This window comes from Festucalex cinctus, chromosome 15 (genome assembly GCF_051991245.1).
Source record: "Festucalex cinctus isolate MCC-2025b chromosome 15, RoL_Fcin_1.0, whole genome shotgun sequence".
NCBI lineage: Eukaryota > Metazoa > Chordata > Actinopteri > Syngnathiformes > Syngnathidae > Festucalex > Festucalex cinctus.
The window spans coordinates 11,559,213-11,585,097 of NC_135425.1; the positions used below are offsets into that span (position 1 = coordinate 11,559,213).

Sequence of the window (25,885 nt, forward strand, 5' to 3'; positions counted from 1 at the left end):
TGATGAAATACATTTGAAACATTTTAAAAGCCAGATTGAGTGTAATGTGTTTTTCTTTAAGAGACAAAAATGAGGGGAAATGAAGGTTTTACTTCCCATGAAATGAGAAGGATTCCACAAATTATTTGGCGGAGCTGGGGAATGGACAAGGCAAGATGTTACAAAATATCTAAATTTGTTAGTTCATCAGAGAATCACGCATAAGAATAGTGAGGATTTTGATGAAAAAGGCAAAATGTATCAGGTGGATAACCATGCAGGGGGACAATTTGATGGAAAACATTGTTTGGTCTTAGAGGACATGCTTTTTATGCCATCCTATTTTCTACTGTACAGTATTATATTTTTTTACAGCATGAGTATGAATTCATATGTAGGCCTCACTAGAAAAATATACACACGATGACAAAGCAGAAACCATTTCACGAGATTAATGATTTTTTTTTTTTAAGAGACTACAACACGTGATTTATTTATTTTTTTAATTCTACATATCAGTTTTAAGCACCAATGGAAGTAGCTGCTCAACTCAGACCATTTCATTTATGTAGCCTCCATGAGGACATTTTCTATTCACTGAAGATTTATCCCTGTATTCTTATTCATAATCCCAAAAAACATAACATTTAGGACGTTGTTGGTTGTTAATGTACATTTTATTCTGAGAACAATAAACAATCAATGGCTTAAATATTCAGTTATTGAGCTCACCCATGACTTGTGAGATGTTACTTTTTAAGCACGTACTGCGTAAATCAATTTAAATAAATAAACTGATATAGGCTGGCATAAGAACTGAAGCAGACTTGATTTCAATGTTTGTCAGTAGCCTACAGATGCGATTTAATCATGTGCATTGATTTTTAGATTCCTTCACATGAATCCCAGACAACGTGGAACCCATTTAGAAGGTCAGAAAAAAAATATAATAAAAAAAAAATATATATATATAATATATATATATATTTTACGTGTTGTGGTTTCATAACTAAGCGGTAAATGTTACAGACAGGGTCCCATTGAGAAACACGGGTGTGAGAACGCACGCATACACACGAAAGAAGTGAAATATTGTGAGTTGGGTAGCATTGTCTTGCAGTGACACCCAGAGGTTTTGTTTGGTACTGCCAAATTAAAATACAAGCACTAACCTTACACCATGCAGCAAGACGGACGGACATCACTAATTTTATTGTTGAAACAAAGGATCCTTAGTTATAAAACACTCAAAACTCTACAATATCACCTCATTCACCTGTTAGTGAGATTGTGAAAAATTATTTTAAACCATGTGTTTGTCAATCCTGTGGTTGATCAAACCAGCGTGTGCTCCACCCATCACTAAAATCACATGAACAATATTTCACCTTCCTGTGACTTTGACAAGATTAAGTGAAATACAAATAAACACAATTTGCACCCTAAAAGAGCTGAGAAGAAAAAACAAAAAAACAAAACATGTTTCCAGATTGATACATACGCTTGGTTTTTATTAACACTATGATAAAATATCAATTGAACCCAACTACCACATTTCTGGGTCAACTGCCTCTATTCATTTAGTCATAAAAACATCTACATACAGTAAGAGAACAATGTCTTAGTTTTGGCTTGGAAGTGTGTATCAGATAAATAAATTTTAGGGTTAACAAAATGACATTTTAATGTAAACAAACATTTGCATATGTAAAGTACAAGCACAGAGATGCAAATAAAGTTGTAAAATCTTGAAAACAAAGATGGAAAGATGATTCTTGCCATCATGGGGATGAAAAAAAGGACAGTTTTTAAAGAAAACAATTCTTAAAAACTAAAGAGTTTGATTGAAACAAATGTGAATTTACAAAAAATATATATAGATATATTGTTGAAAGCTGTCTCAGCCACTAGATTCAGTAGAGGAGAAATGATCACTTCACAAATTAAATGGCATACACTTTACATACCCTGACATCGTAACATCCCTCCTAAATGAATCAATTTATTCATATTTAATGGAGATTAAAAAAAATTATATACTAATTTCAAGTGCTCGATAGATAAGGAGCCATCCCTGTTGGAAGGTGAAGCGGTGATTACAAGAGAGAAAAGCGGCTCAAACTAACCTTTTAAAAAATAAACTTTTGTCTTAAAAATCCTGAGTTAAATAAATGACATTATTGTGAGTCATACTGTCAGTGCATGACCCAAAATGGCAGTCGTTTCTCTTTGGTTTTGCATAATAGAGTCTGTGCATAGAGGATGATCAAGTGCCTCAGGTCTTGTGTCCCTTTCAAAAGCACTTATTCGAAAATATCCCTCAACTTTGAAGATGTCATTTCCCAATCGTGACCACGTCAAAAGTGTCGTCGCTGATCAAATGGTGATTCCACCACAGCAGTCAGTTTGCTCCGGCTTCCAGCCATCAAATGTTCTCAGCTCTTTCCGGAACCTCCCGCAGGGGGCCAACCCGTGGCGTGGGGCGCCTCCGAATGCTCCGCCCAGAAGCGATGAGGTCGGCGTAGCCCCGGGAGTGGGAGAAGGCGTAGCCAGAGCGGCGGGAACGGCCACCGCGTTGGAAGGCCGGTGCCCTTCTCCTCGCCTCCTGTTGCATTTCTAACTCGTACCTCTTTTTGTTTCTCTGGATCTTGAGGGCAGAAAAAAAAATGGATTCACACAACTCATAGGTGACTGATTGGGCAAATCAATGAGTCAGGGTTTCACATATGAGGCCTGAGACTTGAAGTTTGACCTTACCTTGTCTCCTATGGAAGGAAAGATGATTTTATGGAGGAACTGGATGCAGATGACAGGCAGCAGGCTGATGCCCACTGTGAGGATGATTGTTAACCACAAGTAAGGCTGGCGGAGAGCGTTTGATGCTGCCCCTATAAGAAATGAAATATCCGCAACATTCTTAGTGACAAAAGACAACAGGGTTCGAGTTCCTTTATATTTGAGCTCTTATGTACTGTATTGTTTTAGATAGTGGCATACAAATACATTTTGTATACTAAACTGAAGACCGACATGGACATGGAAGTTGTAAATGAGCCACTGACCTGTGAAGGTAAAATATCGGGGAAAGATGACGTGAATTCCAGCACTGTGCAAGTCAAACATAATGCCAAAGTAGATGGCTATGCTTCCTAAAACGGCAAAACAGTTGACAAACGTCCAGTAGGAGGTATCCAGGGAGATCTAAAGAGGCAGCAAGAATGATCATGTTTTATATTTCAGTTACACACGCTTACCAAATGTCATATCTAAACAATAACATACGAAATTACATTACATCATGCTTATACAGTATATAATGAGAATATATTGGTCAATATGTATAAACGATAACATCAGAGTCAAACTTGACAACCTGTGAGTGACTAACCTGGAGATTGACAGTAAAAATGAGTGATGAGGCAGTGACAACGGCGAAAGACTGATAATCTGAGGGGGCTTCTCCATCTTGCCCCATGGTGTGCAGGAATGCTCCGTAAGGGATGAAGAAGATGATGAGGGAGACGAAGATGCCGTGGAACAAGCTGATGAAGAAGTTCTTGTAGTTGAACAACGCCCCCTGCTGACCGGGCAGATACAACTTGGGAAACTTCAGGCTCAGTCTATCGTTCACGTCCTGCAGAAAATGCAAAAGAATCACGTTAAGCGCTGCAGGTTGATTTTCTTTGAGCCACACAAGACCAACTGGATATATATCTAAAAATAAAATTGTGGATAGTGAAAAAGCTACGTGACTAGTGACTTGTGAAGCCACTATTCAGTGGCTGGTGAGCTGAAAACGTTCAAAAGACAGAACAATTATATGCGTTACCACTAGATGGCAGAAAATACAATTATACTGTGTATTAGCCACCTGTTGCTATTCCTAGAACAGAATATAGCCGTGCTCACAAACAGGGCCAAAGAAGAAGTTGTGATGACGTTTTTGTTTGGTGATGGAGTATAATGGTTTTGAATGTTTAATATTTGCCTGAGCCAAGAAACATTAGTGGACAAAGAGTTGTTTGCTGCTATTTTAACCCTAGCAAAGTGATTTAGTCAAATTTCATTGCATTATTTATTTATTTTAAGGAGTATTTACTGACTTTCCATTCACCAAAGTTGTGAATACAAAAGCAATATCTCAATGGTAAAACATCTAAAGGCAGAGGTCTTCAATAGGTAAAATGCCCAGATGCTACTCTGACCCTGATCTATTTTGACATCTATTTTAGAAACAACTTCACACATTGACTTGTCTTAATTTAACCTGAGCATATTTCTAGCAACGCTTCGCGTCATAGTGATCAAACCATACAGTAAATATGGGTGCGTCAGGGAAGCGGTAAGGAGAAACAAGTTCTAAAAACAAGTTCAGACAAACTTGTTCCCAACAGAACTAAAACCTCTGACCTAAAGATTAGACACAATGCAGTTTATGGATTTCTTGACAAAAGATGTTCTCAACAGGAATGGGTGTGAAGGACACGTACTGTACAGTAGCCCGCCTTCAATTCATTGGTGCGTTACATGAAGTTTATGCTGAGGTCATTGTATTTACAAGGCTGACACACCCCACAGTAGAAATTGGTTTATTGTTCCAAAATGGACTGTAAATTGTACTGCTTTGGTGGCTTCAGTGGGTAAATATTTCATTTCAGATTTATACAACTATACAGTTGAACCTTCAGAACTCAGTACATCCGGGTTCTGAGCTGAATTTTAGCGTATAGTTTTTTTTTTACAATCACTATGAGAGTGTTGTTTTTACCTGATCGAGGAGTCCAACTAGAAGAACAGGTAAGCTGCTGTAAAAAAGATTGTAGAGCGTGATGAACCAGTCCTCATAGGCCACCTAAAGACACCGATAAAAGTTTATTAAGGGCCTGGGATCGCATTCCTTCAAATGTTCACTCTCGGCAAACAAGGTGCTGACCTGTGACGAGTATCCGCTGAAGAACGAGTACCAGAAATGGACCAACGTGAAGGCAAAGTTCTTGAAGAAGAAAAACCGAAGGAACTTGCACATGCGAATGTATGACCAGCGTCCGTGCACTAGCAGGAGTCGTTGCAAGTAACGGAACTGAGCAAAAGCAAAGTCACTCGACATCACCGCCTGCATCCCCTCTTGGCCGCTGATGCCAACACCAATATCGGCGGCTGGAGGAACCGGAAATGGGGAAAGATGGCGGGAAGATGTGCAATTAAAATGTGTACACAGCAAAATTGCAGTGTTAAACTTTTAGAGGTATATTTTTGGGAGTTGATTTTAACTCCTGAAGTGTAATTTTGCAACATTTTCAGAGATAATTGGTTTTATTGTACAGCGTTGAGAACCTCGTTAGATTAACTTCGCACCTATCGACGAAGATTAATTGCCACTCACTAGTGTAATAACACTGACCAGTGTTGACTAGTATTAAATTTCAACTACCATCAGAGTTGTTTTAACGCCAGCCCAGGAGCAAGCGGTTCAGAAAATGGATGGATGGATGTTTTAACTATATTTAGTGTAGACCAATAGACACTTTTGAGGTGTTAAATTTAAATCAGTAGGTGTTGAATTAACACTGCCAATTTTCCTGTGCAGCATATCCCCACAAATTAATTGTTCTTCACTCACAAATTTCCCTTTTTGCCATTTTTGGGGGGAAATCTCTCGTAATCACTAAATGGTTAAGGGTCTTGGATACATTAATGAAATGCTAATGTATAATAAACCCATTTGGGCTCTGAGGTCTACAGACTGGCAATAATTAGTGAAGCCCAGAGTTCAAAGTAAACATGGTGAAGCAGCATTTAATGGTTATGCTGCATGGCCAACAGAAGTGAAGCCAGCCCCATGTGTAAATGATTTTAAATCCACAATAAAAATAAATAAATAAATAAATAAATAAAATTGAAAAAAAAAAAAAAAAAAAAACTAGGCTGGTCTGTCAAAGCATTTTTAAAATCATCTTAACCAAAATTTTGCTCCTGCACTGTTTGTTATTTTAGTAAACTACTTTTGAAACACAGTTTGCTGTATATTTTTGAGTTGAACTATTAAAATATACTATTGTAAATCACTTTTAGGGGACCATCAATTACTCAAAAATTTGCAATTCACAGTCAGGCTCGGTCCCTATCACCTGTGAATAGTGAGGATCAACTAGTAAATATTTGCATACATACTCTTGATCATGTTGACATCATTGGCCCCATCTCCTATGGACAACGTCACCGCCTTCTTATACTTCTTCACCAAACTGACCACATTAGCTTTCTGCTTTGGCGTGACGCGGCAGCAGATCACCGATTCACACTCACAGGCCATGTCCACAAAGTCAATCTGTGAAGAAAAATAGATTTGTTCAAAATAGTCCATTGAAATTCAACTGTGACTTTATTCTGTTTATTTTATTTTTTTAAACCTGTCTCATCTCCTTCTCCCATTCGTTCATTGGCTGTCCATCCTGAGGGTTGCTGGGAGGCGGTCGCTTTCCCAGACGACGAAGTCGCAAACGGCGGCGTTTCTTCTTCTTTTCATAAAGAATCTCGTTCTGAGAAAATGAAGAAACGTGATGCGAATTTATTGGTAAAAATTGGTAGTAGTTTGGTTGGTAAACTATTATAGTTTTTCTATTACAAAATCACTTTTTGAGACACCAACTCAAACTCATCATTCTGATTTGATAATAACAATAACAAATTAATTAATTATTAAATTATTAAAACATGAATAATAATGTTAAAGGGTTATTATTTTGTACATCATTAGCTTCTTAAAAGCTCTACAAGCAGTATTGTAAAGTAGAAACAACCAATCAAAACATTAAAACAATAAGAAAAAAACCTCACAATACATCTTTAGGAAAAAAAACTAAATAAACATACCAGCCATCCTCCGGTGATAATGAGTGCATTTTTTCCTGGTTCTGGGAAAAATGGCTCGGAAGGTTTCTTTCTGCCTCGGCTGTCAGTCGGAGGCTCACGTCTCCTCTGAGCCTGACGAAGGCTCAGCTTCTCACTGATGACAAACCAATTCAGAGTAAAGTGAGTTTGAGACAATTGCCAACTACAAATCAAGGACGCCTTCACACAGACACACATTAATATTAAATAACTGTAGTTTTAAGATTTTGGCTGTATTTGATGGTGTTTGTAGACAAATGCATATAAATGAATTCAGTGACATCAACTCACTTGACATCCTCTCCATAGTGACGGTGCATGTCATCTGTCAAAAGGGAGCATGAAAATCCGATGTTCTCTGCAGTTTCTGGAAGGAGCAAATAAAGAAAACAGAGAATTGCTATGCAATCAAATTGTATTTATTTTAGCAGTATCGTAGCCGACTTATCAACAATTTCGTGTTCATTTGGTTTCCATGCTAAATGCTCAAAAAGAATGAATGTGCTTCTCTTCCATAGCCCTTTTCACACTCCATATTTGGAAGAGAGACATAGCTGTCTACCAGGAAGTAAAAATTGAGATTTTTCTGCTGGTTAGGCCGCATCTGCCCTGAATTTGCTCATTTTAAGAAGGAGCAGAGGAGAAACTGACTCAGCAGGAACTTTGTAAGTTTAATCATGCTGTTACTTGTGAAATAAATCTGTCAAAATAACACTAAATGACTCCACAAGCTCCTCTCTAATTAGTGGCACTTGTTTGACGTCATGCTGATGAATGAGTTTGATGACGACGCAATGCGCCCTGCTAAATGCAGTGTGAAAGGGGTTTAAGCTACTGGTGCTTGTTCTCCTTAGTGTAAGTACCTTTCTTATCTCCAGTCAAAACCCAAATCTTGATGTCAGCCTTTGCCAGTTTGGCGATGGTTTCTGGTACTCCTTCTTGCAGTTTGTCTTCGATGGCTGTTGCTCCAATCAGCTGAACAAAAAAAAGGTAGTTGATACATTTGAGCAAGTTGGTATTTTATAGTTCTCAAGAAAAGGATTAATTGAGGATATTGTTTCTTGATAAATGAGAAAAAAAATATTGGAACAACCAGCAATGAAAATCTGTGAAGTTTCTCAAAGAGACATTTTCAAATACAGCATTACAAATAAAGTGACAATAAATGCATTTAGACCAGAGGTGTCAAACTCAAGGACCGGCACTCATTTTGCCAATGATCCTTACTAAAATCTGCACCAAAATTCCAAATTGTGTAATAAATAAATTTTTAAAAAAAATTAGATTTTGCTAGTTTTTTTGTTTGAATTTTTAGAGTACCTTGAACAATAATTAAACCCTATAAAGCCCGAACCATGAAATATCAGAGAAAATTGTGATTATTTGTAAATAGTGTATTTATTGTTCCTCTTGAACAAACAATTATTTATTTATTTATTTATTTTGAAAATCAACTTTCACATATGACATTATTTGTATCATATTTGATACATCCGGTCACAATGGTTTAAATTTGTACATTTATAACTATCAAAAATACAATAATAGAAAGACAGCGCAAACATATATTAGTATTTCCAAAAATTAGAAAGAACATTTCCCAATGGAGCTGCACAATATATCGAAAAAATATCGATATTCCGATATTGGTCCATGCAGTATGCATATTGCAAAGACATGCAATAATTTTCATATGGAACTTTATGCTTTTATCTGAATTTGACCAGTCAGCCGCTAACTAAAATGTGCACCGCCATCCAATAACTGAACATTATTGAGAGGTAATTACAATTAATTAACTAAAAATATTTTGAGTTTGCTTATTTTCCTGCAAGGAAAAATGTAATTCTTTTATTAGATAATAAATTGTAATTTCTTTTAGTACATGTTAAATATCTCAATAATACCGATAGCTATACTCAGCAATTTCCCATTATTAATAAATATAGCTGTCTCCTTTCTCAATTGGGGCAATCTTGCAAGGTCGTTGGAAAAGCCATCAACTGGGTGATACTGCCCTCTAATGGATTATCCGTGCAATGCATGTGTCAGATTATATACATCAGGGTTTTTAACTCATTCACTGCCAGTCATTATAGAAAATTTTTACATTTCCAATACTCACGTGACATTACATTCAATAATTATATATAAACCGAATCTACCAAATAACAGAATAGACTCCCTACTTTTTGTCCCGTCCCGTTCTTTTATAATTGACAGCAGAAAAATGTAGGTTTGCCAAAATACAGCCATTTCTCCCATGGACTCTGAAACTGTGTTTATTTCCTATAAAATGGGGCAATGATGTCATCTACCGGTGGTTGGGCATCAGTAAAGTTGTTTCCAAGTTTGATATTTACAGTGGAGCATGCTCAGATTCGCCCCCATTTAGCACCGCTCTAAAAAATACAATTGACAAGTATACTTGTCAAAGGCAGTGAATGAGTTTTAATGGGGGGAAAAATATTATACTCATGAAATAGAGGGCTCAAAATGTCTTGCATTTAATATGATACATTTGACATATTGGGGTTATTCATTCACTGCCTTTGACAAGTATACTTGTCAATTGTATTTTTTAGAGCGGTGCTAAATGGGGGCGAATCTGAGCATGCTCCACTGTAAATATCAAACTTGGAAACAACTTTACTGATGCCCAACCACCGGTAGATGACATCATTGCCCCATTTTATAGGAAATAAACACAGTTTCAGAGTCCATGGGAGAAATGGCTGTATTTTGGAAAACCTACATTTTTCTGCTGTCAATTATAAAAGAACGGGACGGGACAAAAAGTAGGGAGTCTATTCTGTTATTTGGTAGATTTGGTTTATATATAATTATTGAATGTAATATCACGTGAGTATTGGAAATGTAAAAAATTTCTATAATGACTGGCAGTGAATGAGTTAAGAATGTATTAGCCTTGACGTCTAATTTCAAAACCATTTATTTAGTTTCACCGCCGTAACATCCCCTTAACGGAAGGCGTAACCACAATGTGCTCCACGACAAAAATGAGTTTGACACCCCTGATTTTGACAAAGGGTTCACTTTCAAACAAAAGATTCAGCATTTCCCACTCACCATAAGGTTTTTCTCAATCATCTCATACACTTGATCGAGGGCAGCCTCTCTGTTGACCATGGTCACCTGAGCATCCTGGTGTTTCCTGGACCAGGTTTCATACTCGCTACTGCTGATGTCCTTGTAGCACAAGCACAGAGTTCGCAAGGTCTCGTTGGCAAATTTCTGTGGGGGAAATATCACAGCAATGAAAAAAAAAAAAAAAAAAAAAAAAGTACTCTATATTTCATAGACTCAATATTGGACAGAAAACACATTTTATTCTTTGAAATCAGAGTTAAGCAAAATGAGCTCACATCCAGAGCAGTTTGAGTCGTCTCTTTGTGTTTAGAATTGGGGGAAAGTCGCTGGTAGATGACTGTGTCAGCGCCTTTGCAGTACAGACGAATACGACCATCGGGAAACTTCACTGAAACGGGCAAAAGATTCATTTAATCAGACTTTGCTCTGCTTTGTACGAGAACATTATTGATCAAAATGATGTGTTTGCGCAATCGCTCATACAGATGATGGACATGCGTTTGCGGTCAGAGTTGAAGTCGAGCAGCGCCAACATCTCGTAGGTTTTCTCCTGATCCATCTCCCTGATGCTGATTGTGTCCTGAGTTCGGGAAAGAAAGACAAAGCCAAAGTTCCGAGCTGCCGTCACTAGTGCGCCCTCATCTGGAGACGCCGCTTGGTACACCAATTCGCCTAAAAAGGAAAAAAAAAATCAGAATGTGGATAATTTGATATAGAATACTTGCTTGATAATTATACTTTATTATGCCTTAAATAATTATGAGTCATTATTTACAAACGTAAATTACCATCCTTGTTTTCCACCATGACAGTGTGACAAAGGGAGAGGAGTCTGAAGAAGTCGATCGCCTCTTTATCCTTCTTGGATCGCAAACAGGCAACGAGGGAATTGTCCATGAATTGGAACTTGTTGTCAGCAAACCGATTCCAGCTCCAGTCCACTGGCTTTTAGGAGAGCAGATGTGACAACTTTAGTTTGATTTATTTCTAATTTAAACACTGGCAATCTAATGAATAAAACAAAAAAAAACAAAAAAAGGTGTTTTCACTATTATGTTACCTTTCCACGGTCCAGAGGCACTCCCTCAGCAGTGGTCGGGTCACCTGTTGCGAATAAAGCAACACTTCAATATACCATCCTTTTATGACAAAAGTGCATGTAATGTTTATTTAAATTTATTACAGTTACCATAGCTGCGTCCAGCGATGGTGCACTTTTTGAACTGCATGACGTTTTGTGTTAGTGTTCCTGTCTTATCTGAGAAGATATATTCAATTTGCCCTAGCTGCTCATTCAGAGTGGTGGTTCGAGCCTGTCAAGAATTGGATCAGAAGGGATTGTCACTATTGAAGTTCAGGAGAAGGAAATTTATCCTAAGAGCAAACCTTTAATGAATTTGCATAATTTCAGTCAAAAACTTTCAGGCATGAAAATAATGTTGAAAAAACATTCAGTTGTTGGCAATGTACCTTTGCTGGTGTGTCTTTCTCTGCATAGTACATCTGCAGGTCCCAGTTGATGAACTTACTCTGGCCAAGACGGATTACCTCCACACTGAACAGAGAGCAATAAGAGAGCACTTTTATGCGTTGGTGTGTTTAACTTTTAAAACAATGATTTACTGCAGAGCTTGTCACTCTGAAATAAAGTGAACCCTATGAGAGACACGTCCCAATCCAAACCCATCCGCAGAGGGTCGGAAGCCATATTATAGAGATGCCATATAAAAGAAGAACAATTAAATATGCCTTTGAAGTATTTTTTTTTAATTATTTTTCATTATTTTTAGTATTAGGATTGTTTTTATTATTTTTTTATAATTACATTTATTTATTTAATTTTTGGTTGTTTATTATTATTATTGTTATTATTATCATCATTATAATTATTAGGGATGGGCGAGTACCGATACCAGGTATCGGTATCGGGCCGATACCGGCCTTTTTTCAAGTACTCGAGTACAAGCGACCGATGGCAGAGGGGGAAGACATTAAGTGAGTCCTCCTTGCCTGTAACTGGCGCTAGCTTGCAGCAGTTTTTCACCAAAACTTCACCAGTTTGGAAATACTTATGTTAATGTTAATCTTAAACTAAAAGAGCATTTTTGGAAAAGTGACTGTGCTGTTTTTTTGTCAAAATTAAAGGAAATATATTTGTTTAAAAATATTTTTTAGTGATTTTCTTTATTTGTCAAAATGTACTACTGGTATCGGCAGTTGGTATCGGTATCGGTGAGTACTGAGGGTCTGAGTATTGGTATCGGTCTGAAAAAAAGTGGTATCGAACATCCCTAAACATTATCATTATTATGTTTTTTTATTTTTATTTTTTTATCATTATTATCATCATCATCATCATTATTATTATTATTTTGTTATCATTACCGTCATTATTATTATCATCATCATTATCATTAATAGATCCAATAAGGTATTGTGGGTATTAATTCTTTTTACTAACCTGACGTAGAGTGAAATGGGTACCATGGTGTTCAGAACAATGAGGTAACCCCAGAAGCCAAGGAATCCTCTGTAGGAGGTACTATCATCTCTACCATCATAAAGATACCAGGCGTTGGACCCGACTTCCTCATACCAGAAGCTGTGACCAATGGCGAGTCCTGCAGCCACCAGGATCAGGAGGACAAATATCTATGGAGTCGTCAGACAAAAACACATTTTTATGAAGCTGCATGTGCAAAGTAGGACAACACAGTTTTAACAAAGTTATGTCTCAATGGCTTTAAGACTATTAATCAACAATAAATACCACATGCTCATTTCATCACTTAATCAATATGCCCATACCTTTAACAGCAAAAATAGTCATGATTGTGTTCAACTTGAACTCACAGTATAGACCATATAGTTCATCAGCTCATCAATTTTGGTCCTCTTGAACCTCGATTTTCCACCATTTCTCATGATTTTTGTATCAGCGCCTATAGAGATAAAACAAAGCTAAAAAATTAAAAAATAAGAAAATAGTGGACACAATTCTGATGCTGTGTATGTACTATAATACAACTACATAAATGCTTTTGTCAAATTGAGGATTTTTCACATGGAGACTGGAGACACATTCAAACCTGCAAAGATGACAAGTCCGTGACATGTTTCAGTATTTCTGATCTTGCAACCTCGGAGAAGCATGTTGTCCAGGTCGAGCGGATAGCGTTCTTGTTTCCAGTGCATCACCCCTGTGAACTTATCCAGACGGTTGTTGGGCTCCTCGCACTCAATCAGTGCTATTAAAAAAAAAAAAAAAAAAACATGGGGTCAAAATAAATAGTAGTGCATTTCTACATTATTTAAAAAACAGAAACTTTAATAAAATAAAAATGAAACTTAATCAAATAAAAATTATTGTACAGCTCATAAACATACTTAAAATGCACACTTAAATAAAATGTATTCATTCAAATGATTTACAGTAAATATAAGTTGATGAACTTGAAGTAAACCATGTAATTGCAAAAATGTGTAAGCGTTACCATCAAACTGAGCCATTTGACGTTCCTCCTGCAGTCTTTCATCAGTTACTCGAAGTCCCATTTTAAATTTTAGGTTGGTTTCTCTGAAGAGGAACAACCGACAACAAGAATTTATTAACTTGATTGGAAACCAGAACTCAGTGATGATCATCCCATACGGCATCAGGCCATTTGTAGTTTGACTACAAATGTTTGAATTAAAGGTGTTCCCCTCTTATCAAAATGAGCCACATGGGTCAAAGTCAAACGGAAGGCTGTTTGCAGTTGTCTTACTTGACAAAGTAACGTGTTGACAGAGCACTTGGAGAAAAAGAAATAAAAAGGAAAAACAAAACCATTGCTTCATAAATCAAATGTAGTTCAATGGCTGTGCTGGCATTTTAAATTCAACAAGTGCCTTATTCACTACAGTAGTCTATGTATTTTTGCATAAATATTTTCCAGGAGTTGTTTTTTTTTTTTTTTTTAACAAAAGATAAAATAATATTTTAAAACTGGTGTCTCACCCATCAAGTTCTGCTGTTTCCACATAGCACAGGCTGTTTGGGTTTGAGCTAGACAATAGCAACATGTCCGCCTAGAAAACAAAAACAAACAAAAAACAATACAATCAGACACACTGGTGTCAAAAATCATGCATGTGCAACGCAGTTTGTAGTCAGGGCCAATCAAAATTCTTAAATTTAAAAGAAGGGATAAATAGAATACACTTAACCAGTATTCCAAATACATATTACAAATTAGCTAGTCACAACAGGCTTGTACAAAATTGACTTTTTTTTTTCTTTTTTTTTTCTTTTTTTTGTAATTTGTCATTTGTAATATAACTTGAGCATTCTGAATCAATTTTGGTTTACAAACACGCACAAAATTACGGTAAGAAACAATACCAGTAGCAATGACAAATTCTGTATTGCAGCTTCTTGCTTCTAGAACCTCTAAACTAATTGTTGAGCATGTGGGAACACAGTGAAATGAAACAACACACTGATTATTTCCTGTAATAATAATGCATTATTATTTGAATCCATTTGAAACTGTAAAACAGACTATTACAGTATGAATAATGTAATGACATCCATCCATATCCATTTTCTAAAGCGCTTGTTGTCGTTGCCTATCCCAGCCGAATTTGGGTATTACCCTGGACTGGTTGCCAATTAATTGCAGGGCAAACATTGACAATCAATCATTCACACTCACATTCATGTTTCTGAGCAACTCACACGTACCGGAATAAAGTCATCTTTCTTCAGACGAACTACATCTCCGACCTCGATGTGTCTCCACTTTGAATCTTGAAATCTGAGCAATGAATACAAAAACAGAATGTTGTTGCAGTTTGTCAGTAGATTCTTTTAATCTCAAATGGGTAAAACATAACATAATGAAAAAAAAAAAAAAAAAAAAAACATGTTTTGAGAAAAATGAAATTGGTATTCTTTATAAGTGAACAGAACTGAATAGATGTAGGCATGCTTTTTTTGTGGTACATTTCAATTAAATATTTAATAAAAATAAAAAAAATAAAAAAAGTTAATGACAAGTTAGCAAGTTCTGACCTGCCATCAAGCATGACCTCAGTTTTCCTATTATTAATCTCCTTGTCCATCCTGTGTCGAGCCTGAAAGGTAAAAGCAAGAATGAGGGAAAATAAAGAAGAACATTTTCTAAGCTTTAGAAAATATAAATCTCAAAACTAATTAGCATTTAGCTCCCTCAATAGAATATTTTTAAGTCTGTTCCTCTTATACATCATCTGAAAATAACGAATACCAAATAGCAATGCAATTATTTCTTGCCATCTAATCACTGATACGTAAATGTTACATTTTATGTGATGCAAGTTGCTTTACTTACAAGATCGTCCACCAGGTCTTTGATGGCAGTTACTCCCAGAACCACAACCAGAGGAATCAGAGTGGTGTACCAAGGCAGAGTCGTAATAGCTGGAATACACTAAGAAGACAAAACATGTATTGGTCCTTTGGACTGTATATCACACATTGAATGCATTAATAGTAGCAGTGGATAGTTTACAGTTGGGGTCAAATTTAGTCCATTGGATTTCAATAATTTGTTTAACTCGACTGAGTGCAAATGAAAATGAATGGGGAAAAAAAGTTGAAATTAAATGTTGAATTGTGAAAATACTATAAGTAATGTGGAATCAGACGATATATACACTGGGAGGCGTGAATTTTTGAAGCTAGTTGAAATTTGAACAGTGTAAATTGGAAATGTGGGAGTTGTTAGGCAGCACAAAAGTGTGGAGAATAAAAATCACAACAAGCATTCCCACAAAAAAAAAAAAGAAGAAACTTCCATGTTGCATTAGTTTCTCACTGGGTGGTCCCAAGTCCTCGTTTCAGATCAAAATCAATTTTGCATTATACTTGGAAATCAAGGTCTTGAGTCTGCTAGAGCTCAAAAGTCAAGCTGCTTAAAGTCCAGTGTGAAGTTTCCACAGTCAGTAATAGTGTGGGGAACCATTTCATTTGCTTGTGTGGCTCCATTGACTATGTCTACATGCAATCAATATTTGGGTTGCAGTCAAAATTCCGATTTCTGACAAAAAACAAAAAACAAAACAAAAAAAAAACAAAAAAAACGGAATACCGTTTTTTACACGCTTTATCGTTACTCCCGTATAGATGGTCATTGTGCTCAATAGGAAAACCCGATTCATGGACGTCTTTTCTGCTTTTAAGATTCTACAGTCAATAAAAGGCATTTATTTGGGTTTTTAAAAACACAAATAAGAACAAATTCAAGCTATATTGCACATGATTACATGGCCTTTCAAAACCCAAATATTGCCAATATTCGGGTTGTAAAGGGGTGATTGCCTTTTATGAAGGCCATAGTCAAGACAGCTGTCTACCAGGAAATTTTCGAGCACTTCATGCTTCCCGCTGCCTGTGAGTTTTTTTTTTTTAAGAGACAATGATTTTATTTTCCAGCAGTATTTGGCACCTGCCCACAAAGTCAAAACTGCCAATACGTCCTTTAATAGCCATGTAATAAAAGTATTTGATTGGCCAGCAAACTTGCCTGACTTGAACCCCATTGAAAATTGATATTGTATTGTTAAGAGGAAGATGAGGGAAAATAAAGGATGATGTGGAGGCCATATACAGTAATACCTGAACTGTGCCAAAGGTCGATCGTCGCCTTGATACTGTCATGAATGTAAAAGGTGGCACAGCAAAGCACTGAGTGCATATCACTTGACTACATTTTTCAGAGGGCCAACATTTGTGTTCGAGATCCATTTTTGTTTACATGAAATATTGTGAAACACTGGATTTTTTTTTAGGTTTGTGAATTTCTACCATAATCAACTAAATTGAAACAAATAAAAGCTTGACATATTTCACTTTGCGTGTGGGGAACGAATGTAACATGCAAGTTTTGAAACATTTTATTGAAATTTTGAAACAAATTATTAATATTGTAATTTTCTAACCAGCGCCGACACACTCAAGATGGACATGAGGAACATAAACCCTAACACTGAAATATAAATAAATAAATAATAAATTCTAAAACAACTTCTCACATTCAAATTATTATTATTATTTTTTATATAAATTAGTAATTCTGACAGTGCGAGACTGCTTGTGATATGTACCTGTAGGATGAGCAGAGCCAAGAAGTAGATGTTGGCGACTCTCTTAAACTGCTCGTACAGGTTGAGGGGAAGGAATGTGAAGACGTTGTATTTGTATGTCTTGATGGCATTCCCCTGTAACAATGACAAATGCTGATGAGTACCAAGCCAGGAAGAGGAAATATTACAAATGATTCAACAGTGACGACAATCATTTTTACAACCTGGTTACAGTAAAAGTTTGAGTACCGTAAATTCATTATCATGAGGAACATTGGGCAAATAATGCACCCAAATCTTTGTTTCCTAATGCATTGGCCAGGTAAGAGTAATGGTTTGCACACTTACAGAGTATCTGCTCTTTTTGATGCAAAGGTATACTTTTTTGTCAAATTCCGGCAGGTGGTGATAAGCTCGATCATTGGCTTTAACCTTCCAGCCAATCTCTGAAGAGAAGACAGTAAAATTAGAAAATTTTGAAGAAAGAAAGAAAGAAAAAAAGAAAGAAAGAAAGAAAGAAAGAAAAATCTTTATAGTGCCTCACCACTGGGTCTAACTTCCGCGGGGGGCTGCGGGGCTCCTGGCGTCGGCTCTTCTTCCTCTTCCGTGCTCGCATCCAGCTCATCGTCTGTCTCGTCATCACTGTATGGCATGACTTCATCGTTGGGGCCCTCAGACCCATGTGTGCCCACATGGCGCGTAGTCATTTTGACACCACGGGGTATCTCTGAGAAGGAAGAAAGAACTCCGATTTTAAAATTCTTATGCCGATGTGCTCAACGGCAAGCACTAAACTGCAACAGGTCAGGCCTCTGTTGTTCCATCAACGAGGTTAGGATAGAAAACAGGAACAGCAGAGTAACATCGCTCACTGATAGCCTGAATGTAAGTTGCCCCTTACATGCCTACAGATGTGCAAGACTCGACAGAGTGTTAGTGATAAGCCCTGCTCAACACCATAACAAACTGCAATTGACACTTGGGTATCATAATTGGACTATGGAACTGAGAACGAGGGTGGCCTATTTTCTTTTCAGGGCAAAATATCTGCATGCTTTGTTGTAGGCTATTCAGTGTGACAACTGAGATGTTGCTTAATTAAAAATGTAGTTATTTTTAACTCAAGCCCGTCATCATCCAGTTGAACAACATACCACTCAAGTGGACTAAACAACCTTACATACTTTCCTAGAATGATGTCATCAAGTAAAAAGTATAGCCGCCATCAAGGCCATTTAAAAAATAAGAGAACACTGGATGTCTCCTTGTCAGCAAATTATAAACATCTCAAACCGGTTTGTTTTTTGTTTTTTTTATGAATTCCAGTCACAGGTACAGAAATGGCTCTATTAAATATGTAAGATTAAAAACAGGTGTCTGTGCTCGTCTTATTGGACCTTAGTGCTGCATTTGATCATAATATTCTGTTGAACAGGCTGGAAACTCGGGTGGTGTAAATGGAATGAAACATAGTCCTAAAATGGTTCAGGTCCTACTAGGAGGAAAGGAGTTACTTTGTGACCATTGGAAATTTTGAATCCAATCGAATGGCCATGACATATGGGGTCCCTCAAGGGTCAATCCCAGGACCCCTGTTGTTCAAGTCTGCATTTGGGTCAAATGCTTCAGAACGCCAATGTTGACTATTATAGTTATGCAGATGACACACAACTGTATTTATCAATGTCCCCCAATGACAGCAGTTCAAATAACGTATTGTCTTACTCACTAGGGATGTAACGATAAGGGCAATATCGTGATATCGTGATATTAAAACTGCCACAATATTGTCGTCGTCATGTTCACAATATTTAAAAGGAACACATCTGTTAAAAAAAGTGATTTCCATTTGTGCAGTTCTAGCACCCTCTAGTGGCTAGTTTATTAGTGCAATTTAATTTTCATTAGGGATGTTTTGGCCTTCTATGTTTAAAATATATGCTAACTGTCAGATGAAGGGGAATCTAATTTGCTTGTGAATCAATAAAAATGTATGCTTGCATTAGCAAATAAGTGCTTCAATATCGCTATTAGAGATTGTAGGTGGTTTATATGCATTGCTGTTATGTACAAAAGCACAATATTGTGGTTTTTTTTGTTTGTTTTTTACACACACTATATTGGGATCTTTTTTAAATATCGAGCTTCATATCGTGATAATATCGTATCATGACATTCGGATATCGTTACATCCCTATCACTCACGAGAGCATGTTATGCTGTACACAAATGAAGTTAGCTGCCAATGGAGGTGAAGTCAGCCTCGAGTGTAAATGCTTTTAAATCCAGGTTATAAAATCTTGCTTTTTCCTACACCTTTGATTAGGGTCTTCGAAACATTTTTAAATAGTGTTTTTTTCTTTTGAATATTTTAGAACATTACTCTTCAACGTTTTAAAATCTTCAGTTGATTTAATGTCGTCAATGTATGTTCTTTTTTTAATAATTTATTGTTAAGTTACTTTTGTGTGCTTTGCTTCTGAATGTCGTTAACTGTTTGTTGGGTCATTACTTGTGTAAGGCACATTGAGTTGCCTTGTGTATGAAATGTGCTATAGAAATAAAACTGCCCTGCAACGCATACATCGACACTGACTCGTCATTGAATGTTATGACTTAAAAAAAAAAAAAAAGAGAGAGAGAGAGAGAGAGAGAAACTAAAACAGAGTGGTATTAAAGTTACATAGCTTGTTTTTATCTACAGTCTATAACAACTTGGATGTGATGGTCCAGTTAATTCACACAATTGATGGACTGCATGATCAGACTATTATGCCCTTCCTGTTGCGAGAACGCAAAAATACCTTGCCACTGTAAAACTATGAAATGTGAAGGAACATGCTGGTGTTGTTTAGGACATGATTTAAAGCAGGGGTGTCCAAACTTTTTCATTTGAGGGCCACATTCAGAAAATCAGAAGGACGCAAGGACGACATAATGTCATGAAGAGAAATTGTGTTTCGTCCTAAAAATTGTACAAATACTTTATTTGTGCTTTTGCATATTTAGAAAAATGCTACAGTATATAAACCAATTTATTTGTAATATGGCAGTAGGGTTATTATAGTTTTGGAAATTTTCATTTTAGTTTTTATTTAGTTTTTTTTTAAATTTAGTTACTTTTAATTAGTTTTCAAGGCGGGTCTGTTAGTTTTTTATAAGTTTTAGTTCTTTAATAAATAATTAGTTTTATTTTAGTTAGTTTCAGTATTAGGTTTAGTTTTTTTATGTGTATTACTTGTGTGCAATATTTTAAAAAAAACAACACCATGGGCGCAACATAATTTCGGTTTATATCAAAATAAATCTACTAAAAATCAAATTTAAAATCATCCCCAAAGGCTCATGCATTAAATTACCAAAGACTAAAATGAAGGACATTTTTGCTATAATTATAGTTAGTTTTAATTTAGTTAATTTTGTAAACATAAGATGTAGTTTCAGTTAGTTTCCTTTTTTTTAAAAAAAGCATCTTCATTTTTATTTTATTTTGTTAATGAAATTGTTGTTTTGAATTTGTTTTTTTCGTTAGTTTTAGTTAACTAAAATAAACTTTAATAGCACCTGTGTTTTTCGACACCCTCCCAAACCTTCTTTTCAATTTAAAACCATCTCCAAACGTTTTTTGTCTTTATTTTATTTGAACTGAGTCAAATGCCATTTTTAGCATATGTTGCGGGCCACAAAAAAAAAAAAAAAAAAAAAAGGCGGGCCAGTTTGGACACCCCTGATTTAAAGTGATTTTTTCATTTTCATTATTCTGAAACTGAACAAGTTTAGTTGCATTGCGCTGATACAGAATCATTTTAAAAGGAACATTTATCAAACAAAACAATTTCATCAGTGGCATCATCCGACTCAGAAAACAGGTTTGGCGGCTGAGGTAACTATGGCAACAATGAGGGAGGGCGGGGTATGTGCTCTGCTGAGTGGGACAGAGGAGAGCATACTGTAGTGACGACAGTGAAACCGGAGAGTGGGGGGGATGGCACTGCTCTCGTTCAGACAGGTAAAGCCAGGAGCAGAAAAAGGGAACGGCGCACAAGCGTTGACACAACAAAGATGACACTCAGTAAATAAAAGCAGAAGGGATCGCTTGCCAGCTGGCATGCACTGTATTCAATTTTAAGAATAATCATGGATGGTCAAAAGTGATGTGTTTGTTTATCATTTGATACAGGCCAGATGATCAATCAATTCGAAATAAATTAAAAGATGTGATGTATGTATTTGTATGTATTTATGTGATGCAATTGGGCACCTTCACTTCTCTTTCAAACCAACTCTCGTGTATTCACAGGCATGTCTACAACTTAATCCGCAGTTTTTATATGAAAGAACAAGTGCCAGGTAACAAAGTCAACAATTGTCAATGAATGAAAAGTTCAAACAGAAAAGGTGGACAGCATTTTAATATTTAGAATATTCTTCCTTTGCGTATTTTTTGACAATAATATGTTATATGTGACCTCACTGCTCTAAACATTACATTTTAATTAATATTACATTTGTGGAATACAAGTTATGAAGCAAAATCCAGCCATTTTTAATCCATCTCAGGAGGCAGCCATTTTGCCACTTGCTGTTGAGTGAAAGTGACGTCACAGTTGCTGCTCAGGCAACGACCAATCACAGCTCACCTGTTTTCTGAAGTTGAGCTGTGATTGGTTGTTACCAGAGACCTGAGCATTTGTGATGTCATTTTCATTCTGCCTTCTGATAATGATGATGATCAAAACTGTTGGATATTGCTACTTAACTCATATTCCACTAACGCAATATTAACCAAAATACCTTATTTAGACTAGTGGGGCTACATAGAACGTATTGTAAATAAATTTTGGGGGGTTTGACTTCCTTTTTAAAAAGTAACTCAACTTAATATTTTATCTATGAAAGTGAAAACTGGATAAAGAAATTCTTACCAATAAAAAAAAAAACTGTAAAATTTCCAAATTAGCCCAATTACTTTAGCGAATAAAGAAAAGTTTTTGCTTTTTCTCCCACTGTTTATGATGGAATCTTTCACTGTATGAGCTACAGACCAAGCCCTGTTCAATGCGTTATTTCCAATTGTACTTATATATATATATATATATAAAAAAATAAAAAAAATAAAAAAATAAAAAAATAAAAAAACAGTTGCATCATTGTGTCATATGCCAGAGCAGGTGACCATTACAGTCAATGCAGCAGTAGCGTCAAATGAAAGCTATTGACTTTGAGTCGAGTCACAATTGAGATTCTCCAGCAGTTCTCACAGCAGGAATCAAACTAATGAAATCCACTTAATGCCAGTCCATAGAGACCTCATGCTGGCTAATCTCCTGTGCATGGCGCCAATAAAATACTATACATATTCATATCAGTGAGGAAAAGTCTATTTCTACAAACCTCATCAATCAAGTCGTCAAATTGTCAGTTACAGACAGTACGTTGTAACTGTATTAGCATTATGGCTAAAACAGGACAAGTGGAAAAATACTCTATTTAGTCTGAACATCAACAACAGCAATACTTACTGATGAGAAATAGCCATTGACAAACAATCAAATCAATTCCTTGTTGATGTTTTAGATGGCATAAAATAATAGTAAACGACTTAGGATGACATTGCAGCCTCACTGTGAAATCCACATTGCCTTAATTACTTCAAGACATGACTGATCAACATTTTATTCCATGTAAATGACAAATGATTAACTGGTTTATTCCCAAATTTTGAGTGGAAGTTGAACTGTAAAAAGTTGATCATTAATTTAGCTTGTCTCCATCGGCATAGGTGATTAGGTAGATGAGTGTGGGTATGTTTTATTTCAATTAAGTTGAACTGAATTTGAAACTAATTTAAAAAAAAAAAAAAAAAACATTGATGACTTATTATTTTGACTTTTTTTAAAGTCATAAACGGAATGATCTTGTACCTGCCATCAGTGTCAGCTCTATCCTCAAAGACACAGACAATATTTCCCTAATCAGAACTTTTGCTCATTGCTTGTTTAGAGTAAACAGTGGGCCAGGCTACTAGACCCAGGCCGTACTGGTACAACACTCTCCTGGACCTTTCAGCATTAAAGTAGTTCAACAAGGGAAGATTAGAGCTATCAAAACAAGAAATCATGTACTCGAAACCATTTTTGGTGTGTTGTTTAAAGAGATTCTTACTGCTGATTACATCATCTTGTTGTGATTAACAAAGACAATTACGATTTTTTACTAACACAATACGATGTTAGAGACTACCTATGAGAATTTTTTGTCGAGTCATTCAGAGGAACATTTGTGATGTCACCGGCATTGAACCTGAGAGATGACCGAGTTCACCAGGTTCTGTTTTTATTCATCCAAACGGTGTTGGATGGGCTTGACGTCAGGGTCCTTTCCAAACGGTTCAACGTTAAACTAATTCAAAAGCGCCCTCGGAGCACCGGGCCGCAGTCATGGTGAAACACGAAAAGGCCTTCTTCAAGTTATCCACAGTCTGGTTAACGAAATATTGTATTTTAGTAAGATAATGAATCAGAATTCACGAGGAACTTAGAGTTTAGTCCTGACAGTTAACTATGAACACTTGTTGTACATTGTTGCTGGATAGTGAAGAAATGATAGTGAAAAATGGACCTCAGACCCTATTTTAGAAACTGAGTTCTGCTTGAAGTGGAAACTCATCACTAATCATAATTCAAACTTAATTAGAAACAAATATTTGGATGAAAGGATTTGTGGATTATTCTCAGATGTCAAATGCCTGACTACACGTAAAATACTACAAAAGGTCAAAATATCACTTTTAAAGTGACATTGATTTAGCCTTGGCTTGCAGTTATATGGCAACAATAGGGTAGATTCAATAAAAGTAAAATTCTGCCTTTTCCGATAATAGTGGCGTTTCTCTGATCAATGTTTTTTTTTTATTTATTGAAGTTACATTCTGTAGTGGTGTGTGACTTTTACATCATATTGAGACTGTGCCTAAATGGTAACCAAATGCATCAGAAACCATCTTGTATGATCCACCACTGCAAACTACAACAATAATAAACACATAGTTTAATTACAAAATTGTGCATTGTAATCTTTGATTTGGCAAATATTAGCATTTGGCTAAAGTTTGCCTTTACTGCAAGGTCAGTCCATTATTAGCGTGAAAAAAAATATTAGTATTGTTTGGAACAATGCTGGGAAGTACATTTGTGGCTTGACATTTGATAATGGATTTGGAACTTTTGTTTAATTTTGGCTCAGTTACAACCACACACAGTTACAGTTCTGTTAGGGCTAAACCGTATTTCATATACAGTGAACATACTTCAAAATATATAGTATTTTTTTTTTTTAAAGAGCATATTGTGCTTTTGGTAAAGACAAAAATGTGAATGGAACAAGAGCAGTCGTCCAGGTGAGGCACTGACACTCCCTTACAAGTGTTTGAACCAAGCAACTCTTCAAAACCAAACTGAAACTGACCAGATAAAAATGTTTAAGATTATACTAAACTGTACTTACAACTCGTTCTTAGTTGATGAGTGGTAAGAAATTAAAGAATGGAAGAATCCAGGTCTCCTCGTGTGTCCGGCCACTATGTCACCGCACCATGTTTCCTTCTTCTTGTTCTTCCTGCTTGTACAGACGCTCCACTGCACCCCGCCCTTCCTCTTCCCCACACAACCTTACCTGCCCGGCCCTCACTATAACCCACGCGACCGGTTCGACACGTTCCACACCACATGCACGTCGCACACATAAACACTTGGCCTGTGTGGGGGGAAAAAAAGAAAAAACAAATCGACGTGGCGTTCAGGTACTGCACGAATGGCCGTCTCCGAAGTGAACGCTGTCCAGGTGGGTAAGTAAGGTGCCCTGAGCAGTGAGGACGTCACTCGATACGCAATAATAATAATAATAATAATAATAATAATAATAATAATAATAATAATAATAATAATAATAATAATAAAACTTGAAAAAAAAATCTATTTTTCTGACTAATTTTTTTGGGGGAGCTTTGTTTTTGTGAGTATTTTTTTTTCTCTTTTTCTGAATATTTTTTTCTGTTTTACAGTAGTGTCCCACCTAATCCAGTAGATGGCTCTGTCTTGAAAAAAAAGTTCTGTTTTTTTTAAGTCTTCCTGTTTAGATATTGAATACAGAGTAGTGTTTCTGTGCTAAGCCAAGTACAGTATGTGCTGTGCAAACTCATGGCTAGCATCGGGCTGATATTTTATGCAGAATATTGTTTTCAGTGGCAAAATGAATATACGCAGTTGACCTGAAAAGCAGAGTCAGTGGCTAACATTAGCATCCTATAGGCATATTCCGCATTTAATGGAGATTAGTGTTTTAATGGCGTGCAGTGTGACCCACAAAGTGAGTTATCATTAGCAGCAAGCTAGCTAGCCACTTGTGCATGTGTTTATTTATTAATAGTTTTTCTATGGTATAATGAGTATAGTGGAAAAAGTGGATTTCACAGCTAACATTAGCGTTCGCAGCTAGCTGCTACAGGCATGTTTTGTATTTCAATACAGCATAGTATTTCAAATTTATTTATTATATATTTTCTTACTTCTTAATTTGTAATGTGTTTATATGTTCAATAAACCCATAAATCATTAAAAAAAAAAAAAAAAAGTTGAAATGAACGTGTGCAGTGGAACCTCAAAAACCAAGCTCATGGCTAACAGTGTTAGCATGCAGCTATCTGACTAGCTGTAACAAGTATGACAATTTGTTTAATCACTTGTTTGTTTTTTTAAATAATAATACTGTACATGTTATATTTATATATGAGTCAGGA

At 36.2% G+C, this 25,885-nt stretch overlaps 1 protein-coding gene across 1 annotated transcript; it reads right to left on the bottom strand.

The window, feature by feature from the left end:
* Positions 1–1,172: 1,172 nt before the first annotated feature.
* On the bottom strand, positions 1,173–24,934 carry atp8b1 (ATPase phospholipid transporting 8B1). Its single transcript, XM_077497186.1, has 30 exons — positions 24,595–24,934; positions 17,633–17,815; positions 17,437–17,534; positions 17,110–17,223; positions 15,336–15,434; positions 15,038–15,099; positions 14,708–14,780; positions 13,982–14,052; positions 13,476–13,558; positions 13,071–13,229; positions 12,835–12,923; positions 12,443–12,633; positions 11,452–11,536; positions 11,171–11,294; positions 11,042–11,085; positions 10,770–10,926; positions 10,465–10,653; positions 10,257–10,369; positions 9,961–10,125; positions 7,734–7,845; positions 7,162–7,237; positions 6,853–6,985; positions 6,390–6,518; positions 6,151–6,307; positions 4,913–5,136; positions 4,748–4,831; positions 3,368–3,613; positions 3,042–3,180; positions 2,737–2,867; positions 1,173–2,626 (listed from the first exon to the last, which is right to left on the bottom strand). Exons 2-30 carry the CDS (start codon positions 17,793–17,795, stop codon positions 2,405–2,407), a joined length of 3,732 nt encoding a protein of 1,243 aa, XP_077353312.1. The 5' UTR covers positions 17,796–17,815; positions 24,595–24,934; the 3' UTR covers positions 1,173–2,404.
* Between the last annotated feature and the right edge of the window lie 951 nt (positions 24,935–25,885).